At 61.3% G+C, this 19129-nt stretch overlaps 1 protein-coding gene across 2 annotated transcripts; it reads left to right on the forward strand.

Moving 5' to 3' along the window:
• Positions 1-10937: 10937 nt before the first annotated feature.
• DLK1 (delta like non-canonical Notch ligand 1) lies at positions 10938-18800 on the forward strand. Of its 2 annotated transcripts, XM_047795639.1 has the most exons (6): positions 10953-11169; positions 12407-12470; positions 12972-13102; positions 15973-16114; positions 18004-18283; positions 18509-18793. In XM_047795639.1, the coding sequence occupies exons 1-6, from the start codon at positions 11103-11105 to the stop codon at positions 18749-18751; spliced, it is 927 nt and encodes a 308-aa protein (XP_047651595.1). In that variant the 5' UTR covers positions 10953-11102; the 3' UTR covers positions 18752-18793. The 2 variants fall into 2 exon arrangements, with proteins under 2 accessions (XP_047651594.1, XP_047651595.1); XM_047795638.1 differs by having other exon boundaries at positions 10938-11169; positions 18004-18800.
• The last annotated feature ends 329 nt before the right edge of the window (positions 18801-19129 follow it).

Here is a 19129-nt window from a genome sequence, read left to right on the forward strand (position 1 = left end):
ATGGGAACTCTAGGATTCCATCATTTGTAAAGAAGAGAGATTTGAGAGTGTTTACAGGTGCCGAGGAAGCAGCCAGTGGGGTGAGAGGATCTGGACAGTCAGAGCCAGGAGGGGTGATGGAGAAGCGGACGAGGAGAAGCCCGTCTCTGGTCCCCGCCAGCCTTCTGGCAGCTTGTTCTCATTCCTTTGTGAATTCCTCTCCTTCCCCGTGGCTGCTGTGGCTCAGGGCTCTGCTCCCCAAACGGCCTCTTGAGCCGCATGTTCCATGTCCCCCGACTCCATCACCCCTCCTTGCAGCTCAGATTCGCTCAGTCCACAGGGACGGTCCCCTTCCCCTCCCACCTCCCCCATCCTGGTCCACGGCTCCTCCATCCAACTGCCAGCAGGCTGTGTGCCCAGGTGAGACGTCAACGTGAAAGTCAAGTGGGGAAACGGTGGACTGAGGGGGGAAGACTTTGTCCGAGGTCACCTAGGGCCCCACCCAAACCCTGTCCATTACAGGACTCTACCTGATGGGCACTGCCCCAAGCTGGTACACGCTCCAGGGTAGTGAGAGCCAGGGTTCCACCAGGAGACCTGGGTTCAGAGCCCAGCTCTGAGAATTCCCTGGTGGCTCAGTGGGTTGAGGATCCAGCATTGTCACAGTTGTGACACAGGTTCGATTCCTGCCCCCAGAACTTCTGCAGGCCAGGCATGCAGCCAAAAAAAAAAAAAAAAAAAAATCCCAGCTCTGCCCCCGAAGGTGCTTCTCCAGCCTCAGCTTCCCTGATCGAGGAGGCCAGCTGGGTTCATGATGCCCTTGGTTATGTGCGCTCCTTTCCTTCAGTCCTTCTGCCCCTGCTCTGGGCCCCTGATCACCTGCAGCAGCTGCTCCAGGCCTCTGTTCCCAGGCGGGTGAGGCCCCGGGGCCTTAGTGCGGCAGAGGATGGGAGGGGTCACCCGGGCCCGGTTGCCTCAACCAGCTCCCTGTCCACCAAGCTCTCTGGGCTTCCAGCTAGGGTGATGGTGTGGCCCTTCGCCCCTTCGGCTGCAGGGTGACTGGGCCTGCTGTTACCCCTCCAGTTCCCCCGCGCCCTGCCCACGTCTCTGTAAATAGCCCTGGATTAAACTCCCCCCAAGTCTGCCATCTTGTGTGTGCCATCTGTGTCCGGCTGGGACCCTGCCTGAATCCTGAGGGCCTCTCCAGGCCCTCTGGTTTGCGTCTCCTTGTTAACTCAAGCTGCCACGTGGGCAAGGAGGGGGAAGGGCCCAGATCCCCAGGAGCAGATCGCAAGTGATGCCGGTGGCGGTGGGGAAGCCAGACCTCAGGGCACGTGGGCTTGAAGGGCAGCGCTTGGAGGACCCGGATGGCGACTGCCCTTTGTGGTCTGCCCAGCGCCCAGCACACCTGTGTCCTGCTGGCATCCTCCCTCCAGGTTGGAGGCGGGGCTGGATGGGCACCCACTGAGGCCCAGCACTGGTGGGGGCTTCCATCCAGAGGCTCCCTTCCCTCATGGCCCTTCCGCAGAAGGGGAATAGCCTCCCAGGGAGTCAGCAGCGTCCCAGGGGCCCAAACACGGTTCCCAGGCTCTGGAGATCCTGTTGTAGTTTAGCGGAAATGACCCCGACTCGTGTCCACAAGTACGCAGGTTTGATCCCTGGCCTCACTCAGTGGGTTAAGGATCCGGCGTGGCTGTGGCTGTGGCTGTGGCTGTGGCTGTGGCCAGCAGGTGCAACTCCGATTTGACCCCTAGCCTGGGAACATCCATATGTCTTGGGTGCGGCCCTAAAAAGCAGAAAAAAAGGTCCCCAGGTCCCCAGGCTTATTCAGCACTCACGCTCCTTTGCCCCTTCCCTTCTCTGCCACCCCCTTTTGTGCAGAGAAAATAGTAAGAAAACAACAAATGCAAGATTGTTTCCTGTATCTTCTCTAGTTAGCAGGGAGCGGGTGCAGGGAACACGATAAGGGTGCGAATGAGCCAGTGGGGTCCCCTGCACAGCGTGCACAGATCAATCGGGGCACTGTTGCTGGCATGGCCAGCAAAGGCTGTTGCCGTCGCTCATGGAGGGAAGGCAGAATTAAATAACACAATCGGAAATAATTGGCCCATTGGAGAGAGGCAGGAAAAAAGGTGCTGAAAAGAAACTCATCTACAGGATAGAGGCAAATCTTCGCAAGGAAGAGGGGCTCCCCAGGTTTAAGAGACCATTTCCAATCCCAAGATGCTCCCCATCCGTGCAAATGCTTCCTCATCTATTCCTCCGTGAAATGGTGCCAATCAATTCCACGAATGCTCAATGAGAACCTACTGTGTGCCTAATTCTGAGTGTACAGCCCTGGGGAAGCTAAAATAGATTTGAAAAGGTGGGAGTTTCTTCCTTCCTTCCTTCCTTCCTTCCTTCCTTCCTTCCTTCCTTCCTTCCTTCCTTCCTTCCTTCCTTCCTTCCCCCTTCCTCCTTCCCCTCCTCTCCCACCCTCTGTGAAGAGTTCCAGCAGAACCAGGCTCTAGAAAGATGTGCCTCCAGAAAACCTCTCCCTGACTCCCACCCTGGAGAGGTGGACTTTGGAGGCCTGGAGACAGATGAAGCCTTTGATAGGAGAGGCTGGAGGCTTGAACCAGGGTGCTGCTGGCCAGGATTGGGGTGTGGGAGTGGATGGGAGAGCCTTTGGGGAGGTACAGGTCCCAGAACCTGGAGCCCCCACCAGGCTGACTCTGAAAGTTGATTGTAAAAGTGCTTCGAGGAACCTCCAGGTTCCCTTGTTTAAAGGGATGCATCTGAAGTCTGGCCAGAAAATCCACAGACTCAAAACAGAGAAGAGATGGTGTCATGGAAATAGGCTTCTAGTTGGGATGAATTTGGGAAAACAAGACTGCGTCTGCTGGTGGCTATATTCTCTTTCCTTCCTTCTCCCCACCCTGCCTCTGGCCCTGCCCAGCCACCTGCAGGACAGGGGCCAGCTCCCTCTGGCTTATTTACTCCAAAGCTGGTGCCTGGGTGGGAGTCCTGCTGCCTCAGAGCATCCATCTTGGAGGGCTCTGAAAGGCCCCTTTGTCATCCCCAGGCCACCCTGAATGTCACCACCACCTCCCTCAGCCCTACCCGTCCATCAGCACACAGGACCCACCATTCTGGTCCTGTTCCATCAACACCTTGCTGTGTGACCTTGGGAGAATTGCTCAGCCTCCCTGGGCCCCAGCATCAAACTCCATGGCTCATAGGCGAACCCCTACAGGTGCAGAGGGAGGAGGAACAGACATTTCTGTGCAGAGATCAAATGAAGGCTCCTTTTAAAAGACCGTACGTGAGTTTGAGGTTCCAAGAATCCTCATGTGTGTTGGGTGGGGGGAGCTGGGATCAGCTCGGGCTGGGTGTCCCCTGCCCACCATCCCTAGCTGGAGCCTGGCTGCACGCAGCAAGGTAGGGCCTGTGCGGCGCAGAGCGTCACCATAGGAACGGGCTTGTGGAGAGCAGTGCACAGGAGCCAGGCGCTGGGGGAGGTGGGCAGGGGGGTGGGTGATAGTGGGGGGGTGCCGGCTGTGGTCTCATCGCAGCTGCTCCCCACAGTCAAAGAACTAGGAGGTCTTGGTGGGGAGGGAACCAAGTGGTGTCACCACTGCAGCCTTGGGGGCCGCCCTTCAGGAAGCCCAGTCTGTGGCGTCAGCAACCCCAGGAACCCAGCAGGCCAAGGTGGCAAGGAGGCGCTGGCTGGAGAGAGCCACGCGCAAGGCCAGTTGCTAGGACGCAGGATCTTTGTGAGGGGCCTGCGGTAACCCTCTGAGAACACTTCGTGCCTCATTCATTTATTCATTAATTCACTTAATCCCCAAACACCCCGTGGGTAGCCCTGCAGGCCACCGGCTGCGGGGGCGCAAGGCTGAGGCAGGCGCTTCAGGTCCTGCCGAGGTCAGGACATGTGCAAAATCCATTAACACCAGGCAGGGAGAAGCCTTCAGGGCGGATGGTGACACCCAGAGTGGCTCAGGGGAGGCCACAGCCTCATTGGAGGCCACAGCCTCATTGGTTTCAGGGTCTGGGCCAGGACCGCCCTGTGGGCTGGGGTGGGAGATGAGGGGGGGCAACAGCGGGTGGCGGGCAGGGGTGGGGGTGGGGGACCCGGCAGGTGGTGGGGAAGGCCTCAGACGAGGAGGGGAGAGAGGACAATAGGTGACGCCCTGCCTTCCTGCCTGGCTGTCCCGGGGCCCTGCTCAGGTACAGGGTAGCAACTTCTTTTGCAGGAGACCCCTGCCGCCTAGGGCGCAGTAGTGCAGCACAAACACTCCCTGACTGTAATTGAATGAGCATGCTAATGCTTTCTTACAAATAAGAGAATAAATATAGTTCGGGACCATCTTAAATTCCTCGAGAGCCGTGCGTTTTCACTTCCCTCAGTGTGACAGGTGTGGCGGGCCGAGCCAGGATGCACTGCCTCTTTTTCTTAGACCCAGACTAAGAGAGGGAGCGGGGTTGGGAACCTGCTACAGACGCCTTCCAGCTCCAAAACCGGGACTGGGGTGGGGGGCCCTCCTTCCAGGGGTTCAGGGCTTGAGAAGAGGTCAAAAGGAGGCTAAAGGAGGAGTTCCTGTTTACACCCCATCACAGATGCTTCACCGGGGCCCGTGTGGGGCACTCTTAGCCAGGCCCTCCTGGGAAGGTGGGCAGGTGGGCCCTGCAGTGATGGGTGGGGGCGGCTTTGCCCCATTCCGAAGACCTGGCACAAGGTCTGGTGTTTGTGGGTCCACCCCTGGAGTGAGAAAAGGGACATCTGGAGTTCCCATTATGGCTCAGCTGGTTAAGAACCCACCTAGGGAGTTCCCGTCATGGCGCAGTGGTTAACGAATCCGACTAGGAACCATGAGCTTGTGGGTTCGGTCCCTGCCCTTGCTCAGTGGGTTAACGATCCGGCGTTGCCGTGAGCTGTAGTGTAGGTCGCAGACACGGCTCGGATCCTGCATTGCTGTGGCTCTGGCGTAGGCCGGTGGCTGCAGCTCCGATTGGACCCCTCGCCTGGGAACCTCCATATGCCGCGGGATCGGCCGAAAGAAATAGCAAAAAAAAAAAAAAGACAAAAAAAAAGAACCCACCTAGTATGCATGAGGATGCGGGTTGTATTCATGAGGATGTGGGTTCCATCCCTGGCCCTGCTCAGTGGGTAAGGATCCCACGTGGCTGTGGATGTGGCTGTGGCTGTGGCTGTAGCTGTGGCTGGCAGCTACAGCTCCGATTCGACCCCTAGCCCCGGGACTTTCCTAAAAAAGAAAAAGAAAGAAAGAAAAGAAACGGGAGATCTGTGTTGTCCAGACTGTTTGCGAGTAGGCGAGGCCATACGAGATTCCAGAATGGTTCTGAGGGGTTTCTATCACAAAGATGGAAAGTTCTGTAATGTTCTTTCTCCGGTCTAACCCTGTCCCAGTCCCAGTGAACAGTGCATACTCTAACCATCTCCCTCGGGGGCACCCAAAGTCCTCCCGCCGCAGCAACCCCTGGAGACCGGGCGTCATCGCACCCTGACCCCCTCCCCCTCCCGGCAGGCACATCCCGAGAGGCCCGGGGTCTCCAAGCACGAGGTCTCCGCTGCCCCTTGAACTCTTGGGGGTGAGGGACCAGCCTGGGATCCATCATTCCACACACCCCATCCCGGCGAAGCCCCAGGCACACAGTAGGAGCTCGGTCAACGCTGAATGGACAAATGACTACATTTAAAGAGGTATGCCTCCGTGTTATGGAAAATTAACTTCTGGGAATTTCTGATGAATGAAGAATTAGTGTACGTTTTGCCAAAACCTGCATCGACAGGCTAAGTGATGAAAAGTCTCCTTTTTCCTCAGGTCCTGATTTCCTCTCTCCTGGGCCGTGGGCGGGGGGGGGGGTACCTATAGGGTGTGGGGGCGGGGCAGGGAACTGTCATTAACCCTTCTGGAGACCCCAGGAGCTCCACACACGCGCGGCATGACTCAGTGGCGCCCTTCAAGAGGATAATTTGATGGCTGACGTGGACAATTAGACTTGTGAACTTCACATCCACGTCGATTCCAATGGCGAGAAAGGAAGTGAGAAAAAAGAAATCTATTTTTGAATCTTACCATCCACGATGAGGAATCAGTTCTGTTCCAGGGAGCGGCGTGACCCCGCAGAAGCCAGCCGTAAACATGGTGCCCCGAGTGTTTCTCCCTCCTGGGAGTTTGTGGCGGGGCCTGGCAGGGCCGCGTTACCCCCCGTGCCGTCGTTGTCGGAGGTGGGGGGCACGTGCAGGCTCCCAGCTCCCTTGGGCCCCGCAGCCCGCAGGGCGAGGCAGTGGGCCTGGCGCTGTCACGCGCTCCTCCGGGCCCCGCGCACGAGGCCAGGAGCTGTGGGTGCCTCCGTGGCCACGTTCGCCTTCCCAGCTGGGCTGAGCTCAATGCCACTTCAGACTGAAGAGGCTTCTCTCTGATTGAACTTGAAACCGAACCGTCATGTTCTCAAGCCTAAATGTACCCGGGTGTGTCTCTCATTTCCCTCCATCCTCCGCCCCCGAGCCCCCTCCCCTTGGCAGAGAAAGATAATGTCTCTCTCCAAAGATGAACTTTAGCTTTGGAAGAGAACTGTCATCACGGCGACTGTGCAGCTCCTTGGTGTTTGCAAGAAACCCTCAAAGTCCCCCGGATGGCTGGGCTGCACCCCCACCCACGGAGGGGAGGGCAGGGCCCTGGGGGCTGTCCTTGGGGCTCCCCACAGGTCCTCTCTGCCCTGCTCTCTTACTGGTGGCTGAGCAGAGAGCCTGAGCTTGCACTCTTCGGTAGACTCGGGTTTGAATCCTGGCTCTGCTGCTTGTTAGCGGCTTGCCGGCTTCAGTTGAGCCTCGGTGTGCTCATCTGTGAAGTGGGCCTTGCCATCCTACGCCAGCCCAGCTGTGAGAAGGCCCTGAGGAGACTCCAGCTAAACCCAAATCTAAATCCGGGAGGGGGGGGGAATGCCAGAGAGGAGCAGACAGGCAGCTCCCCCCTTGCCTGTAACCCCCTAACCCAGAGCCTCCAGCCTTGCGGTGAGGGGACCCCCGGCCCACTGTCTCTAGGATAGCTCAGCTCTAGGGATCTAACCAGGCGCCCTGGATTTGGGCACCCGGCTTGCTAGTTCCAGGAGAGGTGCCTTTGGGACGAGCTCCATCTCGGGCAGGGTGTCCCCTCCTGGAGGGAGGATGGAGAATGCCCGGGACGGGGATGGAGAGGGGAGAAGAGGGAACAAAGGACCCCCAACTTGTCCAGTCCTCCTGGGCTTCGGTTTCCCTGACTGTACAATCTCCCAAGAGGACTGGACCAGTGGGGGTGCAGCGTGGGATGGCAAGGTGGGGCCGAACCGCGCTGCCCCCTGCTGCCTTGGCCCCCCCCGCCGCCCCCACCACCGGCTGTGCGTGCCCAGGATTAGCTGGTCTCCAAGGCCCCTCCGGCTGGGCCCTGCTGAGCTTCCCTGATCAGTGAGTCTGACTTAACCAAAGGGCAAAGTCATCTGGTGCAGGCTGGGGGCCATGTCAGTGCTGGGAGGGGGACGGGAGGGGAGAAATGGGTGGGGATGGGCTGGAGGTAACATTTCTTTGGTCCCTCTGAGACCTTTCACCCCTCACCAGCTCCCTTGCTGCCCCTGGCAGCTGAAGCCCAGCTTTCCTTCCTTCTGCCCAGAGGACCGACCACTGGCTTTCGGGCTCCTGCTCCTGCTGGGCTGGGGGTAGGGATGGGGGGCAGCAGGCAGAGCCAACTCGGCTTAGCAGAGGGCAGGAGCCCTGCTCGGTTGGCAGGTCTAGTCACTGCTACCTGTGGAGACCACCTGCCATGCCAGGCGGTGAGGACTGTTGGGCCAAGCGTTGCCCGAGGGCGGGGGCGGGGGGGGGGGGGAGTGCTGGCTGCCTCGTCTGTGATCCCAGAGGCCAGAGAGGAGCGGGTGGAGGGAGAGGAGGGGAGAGGGAGAGGGAGGGGTGGAGGGGAGGGAGGGTGGGCTGCCCGGAGAGAGGAGGATCGTCCTGACTCCTCCAGACCTGTGCTCCCCAGCACCCCCGCCACCCCCTGGGTCTGCTTGCAAACAGCAGCCGGCGTCGACTTCTCTCTCCCCAAGGGACCAGACTGGCATTTTCGTGCTTTTTGTGCAGCCTCGAAGCCTGTGACAGTCACCAACCTCCCCTCCCCATGGCTCCTCAGCTACCCTTTCTCAGTGTCTGCTTGCTGAAAAGGAATCTCCATTCTCCTGAATTTACAAACGCTTTATTGAGACTAGAGCAAACCAACAGAAAGCTCGAGGCTTACAGGTCCGGGCAGGCAGGGACCCCCTCCCGGCAGCAGCCCTACAGGGGGCTCTGGTGGAGGGCTCTGTGCAAAGGCCTCCTGCTCTAGTCCACTGGGGTGGAGGTGGGGGGGCAGCTGTTGGAGGAAGGGCAGGGAGGGGCCAGGCCTGGTAAGCACAGTGATTTTCCACTTAGGAGAACCCGAGTTCCTTTGGGGGACAGGTGCTGCAGCCCTGTTTATGGACAGAGAAACTGGGCTCTGGGTGAAAGTGACCAGCCCTCAGCAGCCCAGAGATGGAGCTGGGAGTAGCCGGCAGGTGCCAGCCGGCCAGGGCAGGGCCCTTTCAGCCGAAGCTCCTGGCATTTGGGCTGGAAAGTCCTTGATACCACCCTCCCTCCCTTTCCAAAACTCGGGGGGGGGGGGGTGGTGCCGGGTGGGAAGGGACCCAGGAATGGAAGGGAGGGGTCCAGATGAGGCATACTCCACGGCCGCCTGGGGCAGTCCACGGGGCACCTCGTGATGCAGTCTGGAGGTGGGAGGGGGCCTCACCTCAGACCACTCTGTCCTGAGGTCCCCTGCCCCCCCTTAGCATCTGGCTGAGAACCCAGCCCTTCCCTATCTGTCTGCCCCCTAGGATAATTTTGGAGGCTGAGGTCAGGGTCCCTGGGGGGAGGTGGGGAGTCAGCGAAGCCATTCGACCTCCGTGTGGTCCACAGAGGTCCTCCAGCCACTCCCACTGTCGCCCAGCAGGCCTTGGGCCAAAGACTGTCTGTCTGGGGGCTCCGTTTCTTCACTTGAGGAAAGAGCTAGTGGAAGACAAGGGGGTAACTGAAAGGTGGGGGCGGGGGCTGGGAGGGGAGCTGGGCACGGACAGACTGCTCCCTCCAGCCTGGAGCCAAAGTCAAACCCAACGCACCCCCCGCCCTAGATCTTTGCAGAGCACAATAGGGAAGAGGCCCTTTCCACAACCGGGGGTGGGGGGGCGTGGGGGGGGAGGAGGGTGGGCTTCCCTCCAGCCTCCAGTTGCCCACCCAGACAGCTTCTGCTTCTGGGGCACAGATGTAAGGCCTGAAGGCCAGCAGAGAGGGAGGCGGGGGGTGGCGGATGGCCTGACTTCCCAAACCCGCCCCAAGGACAGCAGGTGTGTCCGCAAACCTGCCAGGGCCCTGGGAGATGGCCCAGAGGCCAAGGGTCCCCACCCTGGGTTCAGAGCAGCAGAGCTCTCCCCCTCCCCCAGCACTGTGGGCCGAGGAGACCAAGAACTGGGTGGGCACCCCCTCCCAGCCCCTGGCATCCGTTTGCAAACTAACTGATGCAAATGAAGCATACACAAAAGATCCACCTAAGGTTCAGGACCGCCTGGTACCCTCCCCAGAGGTTAAACACCTTTCGGTCCCTTCCTACCATCCCCCACGGCCTACCGGTCCTACCTGAGGTTCTTAAACCTCCCTCACAGGGGCAGGGCTGGGGGGCAGCTGGCCCAGCAGAGTGCGGGGGCTCTAAGTCTCTGCATGAGCTCTTTGGAGGGGGAAGGTCTCTGGCCAGAGTCGGCACTCCCCCCCTCCCCACTTGCCTGCAGACTCGGCTGGAGGCCTCCTGCTGGGTCTGGAACCAGTGCCGTGTGTGCCCGGTGTGCAACTGTGCTTGTCAGTGTGAGCACACTTGTGAGCCTGCCCACACACGTCCCCCTGGGGAAAGATGGATGTGATAGGGCCACCAGTGTGCGTGTGGATGCGTGTGCTGGGGGGCTGTCTGAGTGTGTTTTGGTAAGTGCGTAAGCAGAAGCCTGAGATGCGTGATGTCGGGGACTGGTGTGTGTGTGTGTGTGTGACCATCAGATGTGTGAGAGCCTTCCGGCAGGACTAAGGCCCGACTGCGTGTGTGTGGGTGTACGTGATGGAGCACGGGCCGGGTGTGAGTCTGCGTGTTTACCAGGGCACTCGCATGTTCAGGTGTGCACGTGGCTGAGCACGTGCCTCTGTGTGGCCCGCCGGGCACATGTGGACGGAGGGGGTTTCATAACCGCAGGTCCTCTGCCTCCCTGGTGCCCATGACTGAGCATGTGGCGCACTTGACTATTTCCATGACGTGCGCGTGTGCGGCAGTGTGCGCTTGGGTCCCAGGGTGTGTCCGGGTGGCCGGGTGTGCGGCTCCCAGTGTGTCAGCCTTGCCCCACGTCTTCCCGGCCAGGGCCGTGGGTGCCCAAGGCTTCTCTTAAGTGCTCTGCTGGGCGCCTGTGCGCTAAGGCGCGTTTTCCCCGTCTTTAAAGGGCGCGTGTGTGTCTGCCTGCGGGCGTGAGCCATGGCATGTGTGCTGGGGACCTTGGCGATAAGTGTTCTGGTGCTTCTGTGCGTGTTTCTGTATTCCGAACGTGTCCTTGCGTCTTCCCGGGGTCTGCGGCCCAGCCCCGGTTCGGTTCATGCGACGTGTCCGAAGCGGGCCCGTGTGTGCGCGCCCGTGGGCCGTCCTGTGGGGGGAACGTGTGCCAGACGCGCGCGGGGTACCTGTGCCCGTCTAGCCAAGAGTGCCCCGTGTGCGCGAGCGGGCTTCCGGGACGCCGCGGTGCTGGGGGGCGGCCCTGCGAGGGGCGGGGGTCACCGGGACTGGCCGGCGCCGGCCCCGTGCGCGCGAAGGCGGGGGCGGGGGGCGGGGGCCGCGGGGGGGCGGCGGTACGAAAAGGGCGGCGCGCGCGGCGGCGGCGGCAGCTCGGCGGCGGCAGCGGAGAGCGCAGCGCGCAGCCCGGTGCAGCCCTGGCTTTCCCCTCGCCGCGCGCCCGCGCCCCCTTCCGCGTCCGCAACCAGAAGCCCAGCGCGGCGCCCGGAGCCGGACCCGCGCCCGCGCCGCTCCCGGGACCGCGACCCCGGCCGCCCCGCGATGACCGCGACCGCAGCCCTCCTGCCCGTCCTCTTGCTCCTGCTGGCCTTCGGCCGCAGTGCCCATGGTGAGCCCCCCGGCGGCCCGGCTCGCGCCCCCTCTGGGGAAGCCTGCGACGCCCCCCCCTCCGGCCGCCCGGTGCCCCGCGCGCCCCGTCCCGTGCGCCCCGACTCCCGCCCGTCCCGCCTAACCCTAACCCCGTGCTGCGCCTGCCTCGCCCGCCCTCCCCGCCACCGCCACCCTCGCATGCCAAGCGCGGCCCTGGGGTCCCCGGGGGCGGGGGAGGTGTGGGACCCCGGCCCCTTCCCGCCCCGCAGAAGTGGCGCTCGCTGGGTGTCCATGCGCAGAGAGGAGGTATGCAGAAACGAGGTGACGCCGGGAAGCCCTCCGTGAACATGTTCTGGGGTGCAACTTTAGGGGGTCTCTGCGTGCGCGCTTGGGAGCAGGTCTGTGGAGACAGGGGGGGCGACCGTGCCGTGGTAGCCCCCCAGTTCCCAGCCAGGAGCCCAGCCCCAACCCCTGCTGCGTGGCGTTTGTCTAGGTGAGGGGCTGCGACACGTCTGTCTGTGGCGGCCATCTGTCTCTGACAGCGAAGAGAGTTGCCCCCTTCCCGCAGCCCCCCCCCCCATCTGCACTGCACCCACCCGTGGTTTTAGGGGGGGGCTGTCTGAAAAGCTGGAGAGTTCAGGTAAAGGCACACAGTAGGTGCCTATTACAGCGTCAGAATCTCTACGTAGTGGCCGAGTTGCAGTCAGCCCTGCAAAATCCGTGTTGGCCTTTTTCCCATGGAGGGTCGGGGTGGGGGGAATAGGGAGTTGGGTCTGGGTGCCTGGCTTCACCGGGATTAACCTTAAAAAAAATCCGGAGGCCCTACCTGCGCGCCCTCCAGGTGAACCTGTCTGGGCTCACCCAGAGGTGACGACGTCAGAATCTGCTCCCCCTCTGAGCTCACTTGGCAAAAAAAAAGGGAAAAAACAGTGAGGGTTGGGCCGCCTGCCCAGGGGTCAGCTTCTTTCCCTGTCACTGTGTCCGAGTTCCTGCGTTTAGGATGTGACGTCTGTCATTTCTCTGAGGGAACTGAGGTGTCTGACCTGGTCCTAGGCAGTGTGTGGGGTCACTCCATGACCAGGAACGTGGCAGAGATTTTTCCCTGAGTGGGTTGAGATGAAGAGCCTACTGTGTGCGAGGCCGGCAGGGCCACCGAGGGTCGTAGGCCGCCCCCCGGGAGGAGGTGGGCTGTCTGGGCTTTGTCGCGGCCTCTAGGGCCTTGTGGGGTGAATGGTGTAACCTTTCTTGTGCCTCAGGAGCTGAATGCCTCCCGGCCTGCCACCCCCAAAATGGATTCTGCGAGGATGACAATGTTTGCAGGTAATGGAGTGGCTCCCCAGAGGCAGCTAGTTGGGGGGCCAGGGGCAGGATTCTGGGGAGTCATGATGTCAGGCAGGAAAAATGGGGATGGGGGTCTTGCCCCCCCCCGGGCTGGGCTGCAGCAAACAGCTCCCTCGCCCGCCCCCGCAGGAAACCAGTGGGGGGAGTGAGGGGGAGAAGGGGGGGAGGAGAGCGGGGGCAGGATGGCTGCCTCAGAGATGGGGTGACGCAGAAGCCTGTTGCAGGGTGAGACCACTGCAGGCCACTGCGGCAAAACGCAGCAGCGCTTCCTCGGCCTCTCAGGGACCCCTCTGCCTGCTCCCAGCTGATCCGTTGAAGCTTTTCCATTCAGGTGACTGGTGTTGGTTTCCTGAGAGCCACTGGCCTGGCACCGTGCAGAGACCCCCAAGGGCTTTTGGTTCCAGAGAAAGCCACCTGAGACCCTCCCCTCCCCGCCCCCACCCCTCACATGTCCCCATCTTTCTCCCTCAACCCCCGCAGGTGCCAGCCTGGCTGGCAGGGCCCCCTGTGTGACCAATGTGTGACCTTTCCTGGCTGCGTTAACGGACTCTGTGTGGAACCCTGGCAGTGCATTTGCAAGGACGGCTGGGATGGACACCTCTGTGACCTAGGTTGGCACCTGCCCTTGCCACCCCCCACCCCCACCTCCGGGCCCCTGGTCCTCTGCCCCCAGCCGCTTCCTCCCAGGCCAGTGGCCGCCTCCCTTCCCCCTCTAGCCTCATCCTGACACCCAGAGCTCTGTCTAATGATCTGTTTATGCACATCCGCGGGTGCTGGGAGCCTCCTCACAGGTGGGGACTTCATTTTACTGCCCTCTGCACCAGAGAAGGCCCGCGGGGGCGGGAGGGGGGCTTCCAGTCGAATAAAGAGTCCCCACGTAAGCACGTCCCGTGAAGCCGAGAGGGTGAGACCACAGACACTGCCCGGGGCCCTGCAGCCCAGAGGGCTAAGGACTTGGGGTCACAGAGCCAAGACCCCAAGAGATTCACAAGCAAGCACACAGACGAGGGGCGGGGTGCCCGGTGCTGAGCAGTGGGGGTGCAGAAGCTGCGTCAGGGCTGCTAGGACAGGATTGGGGGCTGAGCTGGAAGAGGCTGGGGGTGGGGGTTGGGAAAGGCCGAGCAGGGGCTCAAGCGCAGATGGGTGTTATCTGTTGATTTCATTAATTTGTGCAATCTTTGTGCTCCATGACCCTGAGCAATTGAGAGCTGGCTGTCGCTGCATTTTCAGGCTGCAAAATGTTCATCCGAGCCCATTCTCATTTGGCAAAACCTGCCCTGGAGCCCAGGCAAACTCAGGTCCTCGAGAAAACTCGGGGCAGCGCAGGCAGCTGCCGCAGGGCCTTGGTCCCTCGGTCCCCAGGGGCAGCAAAGGCAGTGGTACCAGTAGGGAAACTGAGGCTCGGGGCAGCGAAGGGGTCTGCTCGGGACATCTAGGAAGTCAGGAGAACAGCCTGCTACCAAAGCCCCCCCTTGGCCCCGGAAATGGGTTAATTCTCATCCGAGGCTGTTCCTAACACCCTCCTTTAAGAAAAAAACATAAAAGCATGTTGTGTCCCCCCCGCCCCAGTGCTTTCAGAATCCTCCCACCACATGGTCTCAGAGCTTTAAAGTCCCCCCCCACCCCCCACCCCCCCGCCCCGAGTATGGCGCATGATTTTCTCCACCGCTGACTCATGCTCTGCGCAACAGAGCACCCGCTCAGCACCCCCAAAGTATCTCTGAGCTGTTTTGGTGACCCCAAGGGTCCCAGAGAAGCCACTGTTCCAGATCAAGGCTTTTAGCCTGGAGCCCGCCCTTTTTGGTATCAAAGCCCAAGATGCCCCCATGCCCTGTGGGGGAGTCCCTGCCCCACTGGGTCCAGAGGAAGCAGCCCCCCTGGGGAGCTGCCGGCCCTCATCCCTTTTCACCCGCCTAGGAGGCTGTCACTGCTACAGCTGCTGCCCCCGGCAGGCAGGCAGGCAGAGACCCCCAGCGGCTTTCTCCTGGTGGCGGCTTAATCCACCTGACTCTGGGGCTGGGGGGCGGGGGTGGGGGTGGGGGGAGGAGGTGGGCTGTTCCTCGGCCCTCGAGGCTTTGATGCTGCGGGAGAGGCTAGGGTGGTCGCCAGCTCTTTGGCTTCAATTTAAGATTCCCAGTGACAGCAGAGCCCCGAGCAGGGACTTAGGAGCTGGCGGCGGCGGCTGTGTGCTCACGCCCGGCGCCTTCCGCACTCCGTCCGATAAATCCTCTTTATGTTTCCTTGCACCAAGCCGGGCTCCCGGGCCCCCGAGGAGCGCCTCGTGCGCTCGGGCCAGGCCGTCAGCAGGGCGTTCAGCCTCTTTCCCCGAGAGATGGAGAGATCGATTGCCCTGCGCGAGGAAGAGAGGGGGCGACGTCGGCACGTGTGTGGCCTCAGCACAGGGACCCCCGCCCAGGCTGCCTTCACATGCCGCGTCCGGGGCTGGCCCTGACCCTCTGTTTGGCCGACGATGCGGCAGGCAGCTTGAGGGTTAGACAACCAAAGCTGGTGGAAGGGCTCTCAGAGATGCAGCAGGAAGAGCCGCTCCTTTTTTAAGTGGGGAAAGTGAGGCATGGAGCGAGGAGGGGCTGGCCAGGGCACGGGAGGGGCCTCTTCTCGGCCGGGCCTGGGGGCCGGGCTCTCCACCGTCCGAGAGCCCCTGACCCAGGCCCCTTTGTTCAGCTGGTCCCTGCCTTCGCTGAGCCCCGAATAATGAAGTGTGCGTGATGGGAGGTGTAAAAAGGCAGTGGAAATATACCAGTGTTCATGGAAACCCTTGCTGACAGGCGAGCACTCAATAGTTCTCATTTCGCTGCCTTCAAAAGATGCAGCCTTTTTATCCCGGACCCCCTTCGTTCAGAACCTGAGAGCAGCGAGACCCCCGGGAGGTGGAGGCAATGCTAGGGCTAAATCAGATTTCTTGATTCCTGATGGGGGGCTTTGCATCTCGTTCCCCTCCTGCCCCTCTTTGATGGAAAATTATGAAGGGCGGCTGATGCTTCTAGCAGTTGGGCTGTACTGGTCCCCGCAGCGGCAGGGACCCCCCACTCCAAACAGGAGAAACTTGTCTGGAGGCGGCGGCGGTGAGGGAATCTCAGCTCTGCGCAGTTTTTGGCGGGGGAGGGAAGGGGTGTAATACAGGTCATGCTGCTGGACCGAAGGGCTGACCTGGTGCCAGGGGAAGGGCACAGCCGTCCTGAGTTAAATATTTGTGAGGGGCCGTGACTTTCTGTGACCCTGATTCAGCCCCCAGGGCTGGTTCCTCCTGTCAGGGTTCCCGGGGAGGGTGCCGCGCCCTCTCACGCAGACCCCGTGGGTGACCCTTGGCAGTGGCTACAAGCAGAAAGGTCTGGGCAGCTCACATGGGAGCCCCCAGCTCCGCTGGATGGAGGGGGTCTCTCCCCCCGCCCCCGCACCCCGGAAGCTCTCCTTCCAGCCTCTGTGCCCCTCTCATCTCCCTGGTCTTCTCCCCCCACCCCAGACATCCGGGCTTGCACCTCGAACCCCTGCGCCAACAATGGAACCTGCGCGAACCTCGATAATGGCCAGTATGAGTGCTCCTGCCCCCCAGGCTTCTCCGGGAAGGACTGTCAGAAGAAGGACGGGCCCTGCGTGATGAATGGGTAAGTGTTCTCTCCAGGGCTGTGTGTGATCTGAGAACTGCTGCTTCTGTGATTCCTGTTTCACACCCCCTAAAGACCCTTTCAGCCCAACCCAGTCGGACCTGTCGCCTGACAAAAGACCAAGGCAATGCTCATCCTGCTCCCCGTGGGGGGCCGCCCCACCAGGGTATTTATAAGGGAGCGTGTCATTTCCATAATTTTTTTCCAACAATTCTGAAGGCGATTTCATATTCCCCTGACGTTCCCAAGTCCCGAAGTGTGTGAATGACAGTAGATTGGGACTGTGAACCGGAGCTGGGAGCTGCCTCATTTTCTAAAGGCGACATAACAAGAGATCAGAGTTAGGCAGCGCCCGAGGCGGTGTGTGAAACCCACTTACCATATTTCAGGGGCGGGTTTGGGGGACCCTGCGGGCTCTGCGAGATCGGCTTTTCTGGGTTGTCTTAGGAGGTGGGGAGAGGGGGCTGCGGCCAGCGGTGGGGCGGGGTCCAGCCCTCAACTCCCCTTGCTGGGGGCCAGGGGCTCTGGGACTCTGGCGAGTGGGCTCAGTGGATGGAATAGCACTGGCCTCTCTGGTGCCTCTGAGCTGGCTTCCTAGCAGCTCAGCCATTTCCGGCCCTTATCTACGCAGCTGCACTGACCCGTCTCCCCCCACCCCCCTGCACCCCCGCCCCCCACCATGGGGCTCAAGTGGGGGCTGGGAGAACTCTCGAGAGAGGCAAGGATTCAAAGTGGAGCTCCAGTCCTGGGCCAGGACCTGGGGGTGGAGGCGCCCCCTGTCCCACAAGGAGACAGAAGCTTGAACGCATGCCAGGAGGGGTGGAGGAGAGCCCCAGCGCCGCACAGGCTGGGAACCGGCTTTCTTGCAGCATCTAAAGATCGGTGCTGGGGAGGGGTGGGCGTCGAGGAGAGGGGCGGCCACCGAATTCCATTTCTGCTTCCTAGCGGGAAGGGGCGATGCAGAGCCAGAGCTTTAAGATATTTGGCTCTTCTCTCTAACAGACTTGAACCAGTCTGTCAAAATAGAGCCCTAGGTTCTTGAAATTCCTTCAGAGCCAGGTTTCTGGGCCGCCCTCATCCCGAAGCAGCAATGCTGACTTCTTGCGCTTGGAGCCCCTTCCTTCCCTGGAGTTTCGGCATTTATCAGATGACAAAGGGTCTGCTCGTTTAAAAGCACTTATATTAAATGCTCCGTGTGCTCCGCTTTGAGCAAACGGCTCGGGTCTGCAAAAAAAAAAAAAGCTGCACTTGGGTGAATGGGCCACTATTAAACAGCCGGGCACCGACGCCGCTCCACACAGACAGAGCGCGTATTTCTCTCACTCTGAGAGTCCCCAAGGGTCTCCCGTACAATAGCCGGCAGGCTCACTCCTCTGAAAATAAAAATAATAAGAAGGGGTTGGGGGGTTGGAGAGAGTGAGCTCCTGCCTCAGCAGCCCTGGGGGCGGAGCTCAGCGGAGGGGCTGCTGTAGCCCCCCCCACCCCCCCTCGGGTCACTAACTGTGCCTGTCTCAGCCTCAGTCTCCCCACCTGTCACCTGTCCAGTGTCTAAACGTCAGACCTCTGGTTGGAGAGATGACCTAAGAGGTGGGAGAGGAGGTGGGCAACCCCAGCCGGGGAGGGCAGGCGTGGTCCAGCCTGGTGGCGTGATGGGGGCCTCACCCCATGCAGTGGGGGGGGGGGGCCTCTGGCCTCCGACAGCCCAGGAGCCCCTGGCGGGCAGGGGTCACGGTGCCCCGGGCCCCCCGGCTGGCCCTCACTCACTCGCCTCGCGTGTTCTGAGCAGAGCTGCTGTTTGGCCAGGCCCCCCCCCACCGCCAACCCACCCCAGCACCGCTGTCCTCGCGCAGCCCCCGAGGGCCCTTTACCGTGTCCCTGTTGTGTTGCAGCTCCCCCTGCCAGCACGGAGGCAGCTGCGTGGATGATGAGGGCCAGGCCTCCCATGCCTCCTGCCTGTGCCCCCCTGGCTTCTCGGGCAATTTCTGCGAGCTCATGACCAACAGCTGCATCCCCAACCCGTGCGAGAACCAGGGCATCTGCACCGACATCGGGGGCGACTTCCGCTGCCGCTGCCCTGCCGGCTTCATGGACAAGACCTGCAGCCGCCCGGTGTCCACCTGCGCCAACGAGCCGTGCCTGAACGGGGGCACCTGCCTGCAGCACTCCCAGGTGAGGTTCGAGTGTCTGTGCAAGCCCAAGTTCACGGGCCCCCTGTGCGGCCGGAAGCGCGCGGCGGGCCCCCAGCAGGTCACCCGTCTGCCCAGCAGTTACGGGCTGACCTATCGCCTGACCCCGGGGGTGCATGAGCTGCCGGTGCCGCAGCCCGAGCACCATATCCTGAAGGTCTCCATGAAGGAGCTCACCAAGAGCACTCCGCTCCTCTCCGAGGGTCAGGCCATCTGCTTCACCATCCTGGGCGTGCTCACCTCCCTGGTGGTGCTGGGCACCCTGGGCATCGTCTTCCTCAACAAGTGCGAGGCCTGGGTGTCCAACCTCCGCTACAACCACATGCTGCGCAAGAAGAAGAACCTGCTGCTGCAGTACAACAGCGGGGAGGACCTGGCTGTCAACATCATCTTCCCCGAGAAGATCGGCATGGCCACCCTCCCCCGCGAGGCTGGTGACGAGGAGATCTAAGCAGCGCTCCCTCCGCCCCCCACCCCCCCCCCCCCCCCCCCCGCCCCCGCCCCTGTCCCTCGGGGTCTCGCAGAGCTCACGCCTTGCGGTCCGTTCTGATCTTTGTGGTGGCTGTTGTGCGCCTTTGTGTCCAACTTGGTGCCCGCTCCGCTTTGCCTATCTCGCCCTCGTGTTGCCGTGTGACAAACGCCAGGCCAGAGCCCACCCCCCTCTTCCCTCCTCCTCATGCATGATAAAGAATAATAATAAGAAGTTCCTCTTGAAACACCTAAAAGAGATAAGTATGTTCTTCTAAACTCCAAGCAACTTAATCTAAAACAAAAAAATCAAAAAGACCAAAAAAAAACATGGCAACCGAACCAGGGCTCTGTGCCGACG

This window comes from Phacochoerus africanus, chromosome 9, assembly GCF_016906955.1.
Source record: "Phacochoerus africanus isolate WHEZ1 chromosome 9, ROS_Pafr_v1, whole genome shotgun sequence".
NCBI lineage: Eukaryota > Metazoa > Chordata > Mammalia > Artiodactyla > Suidae > Phacochoerus > Phacochoerus africanus.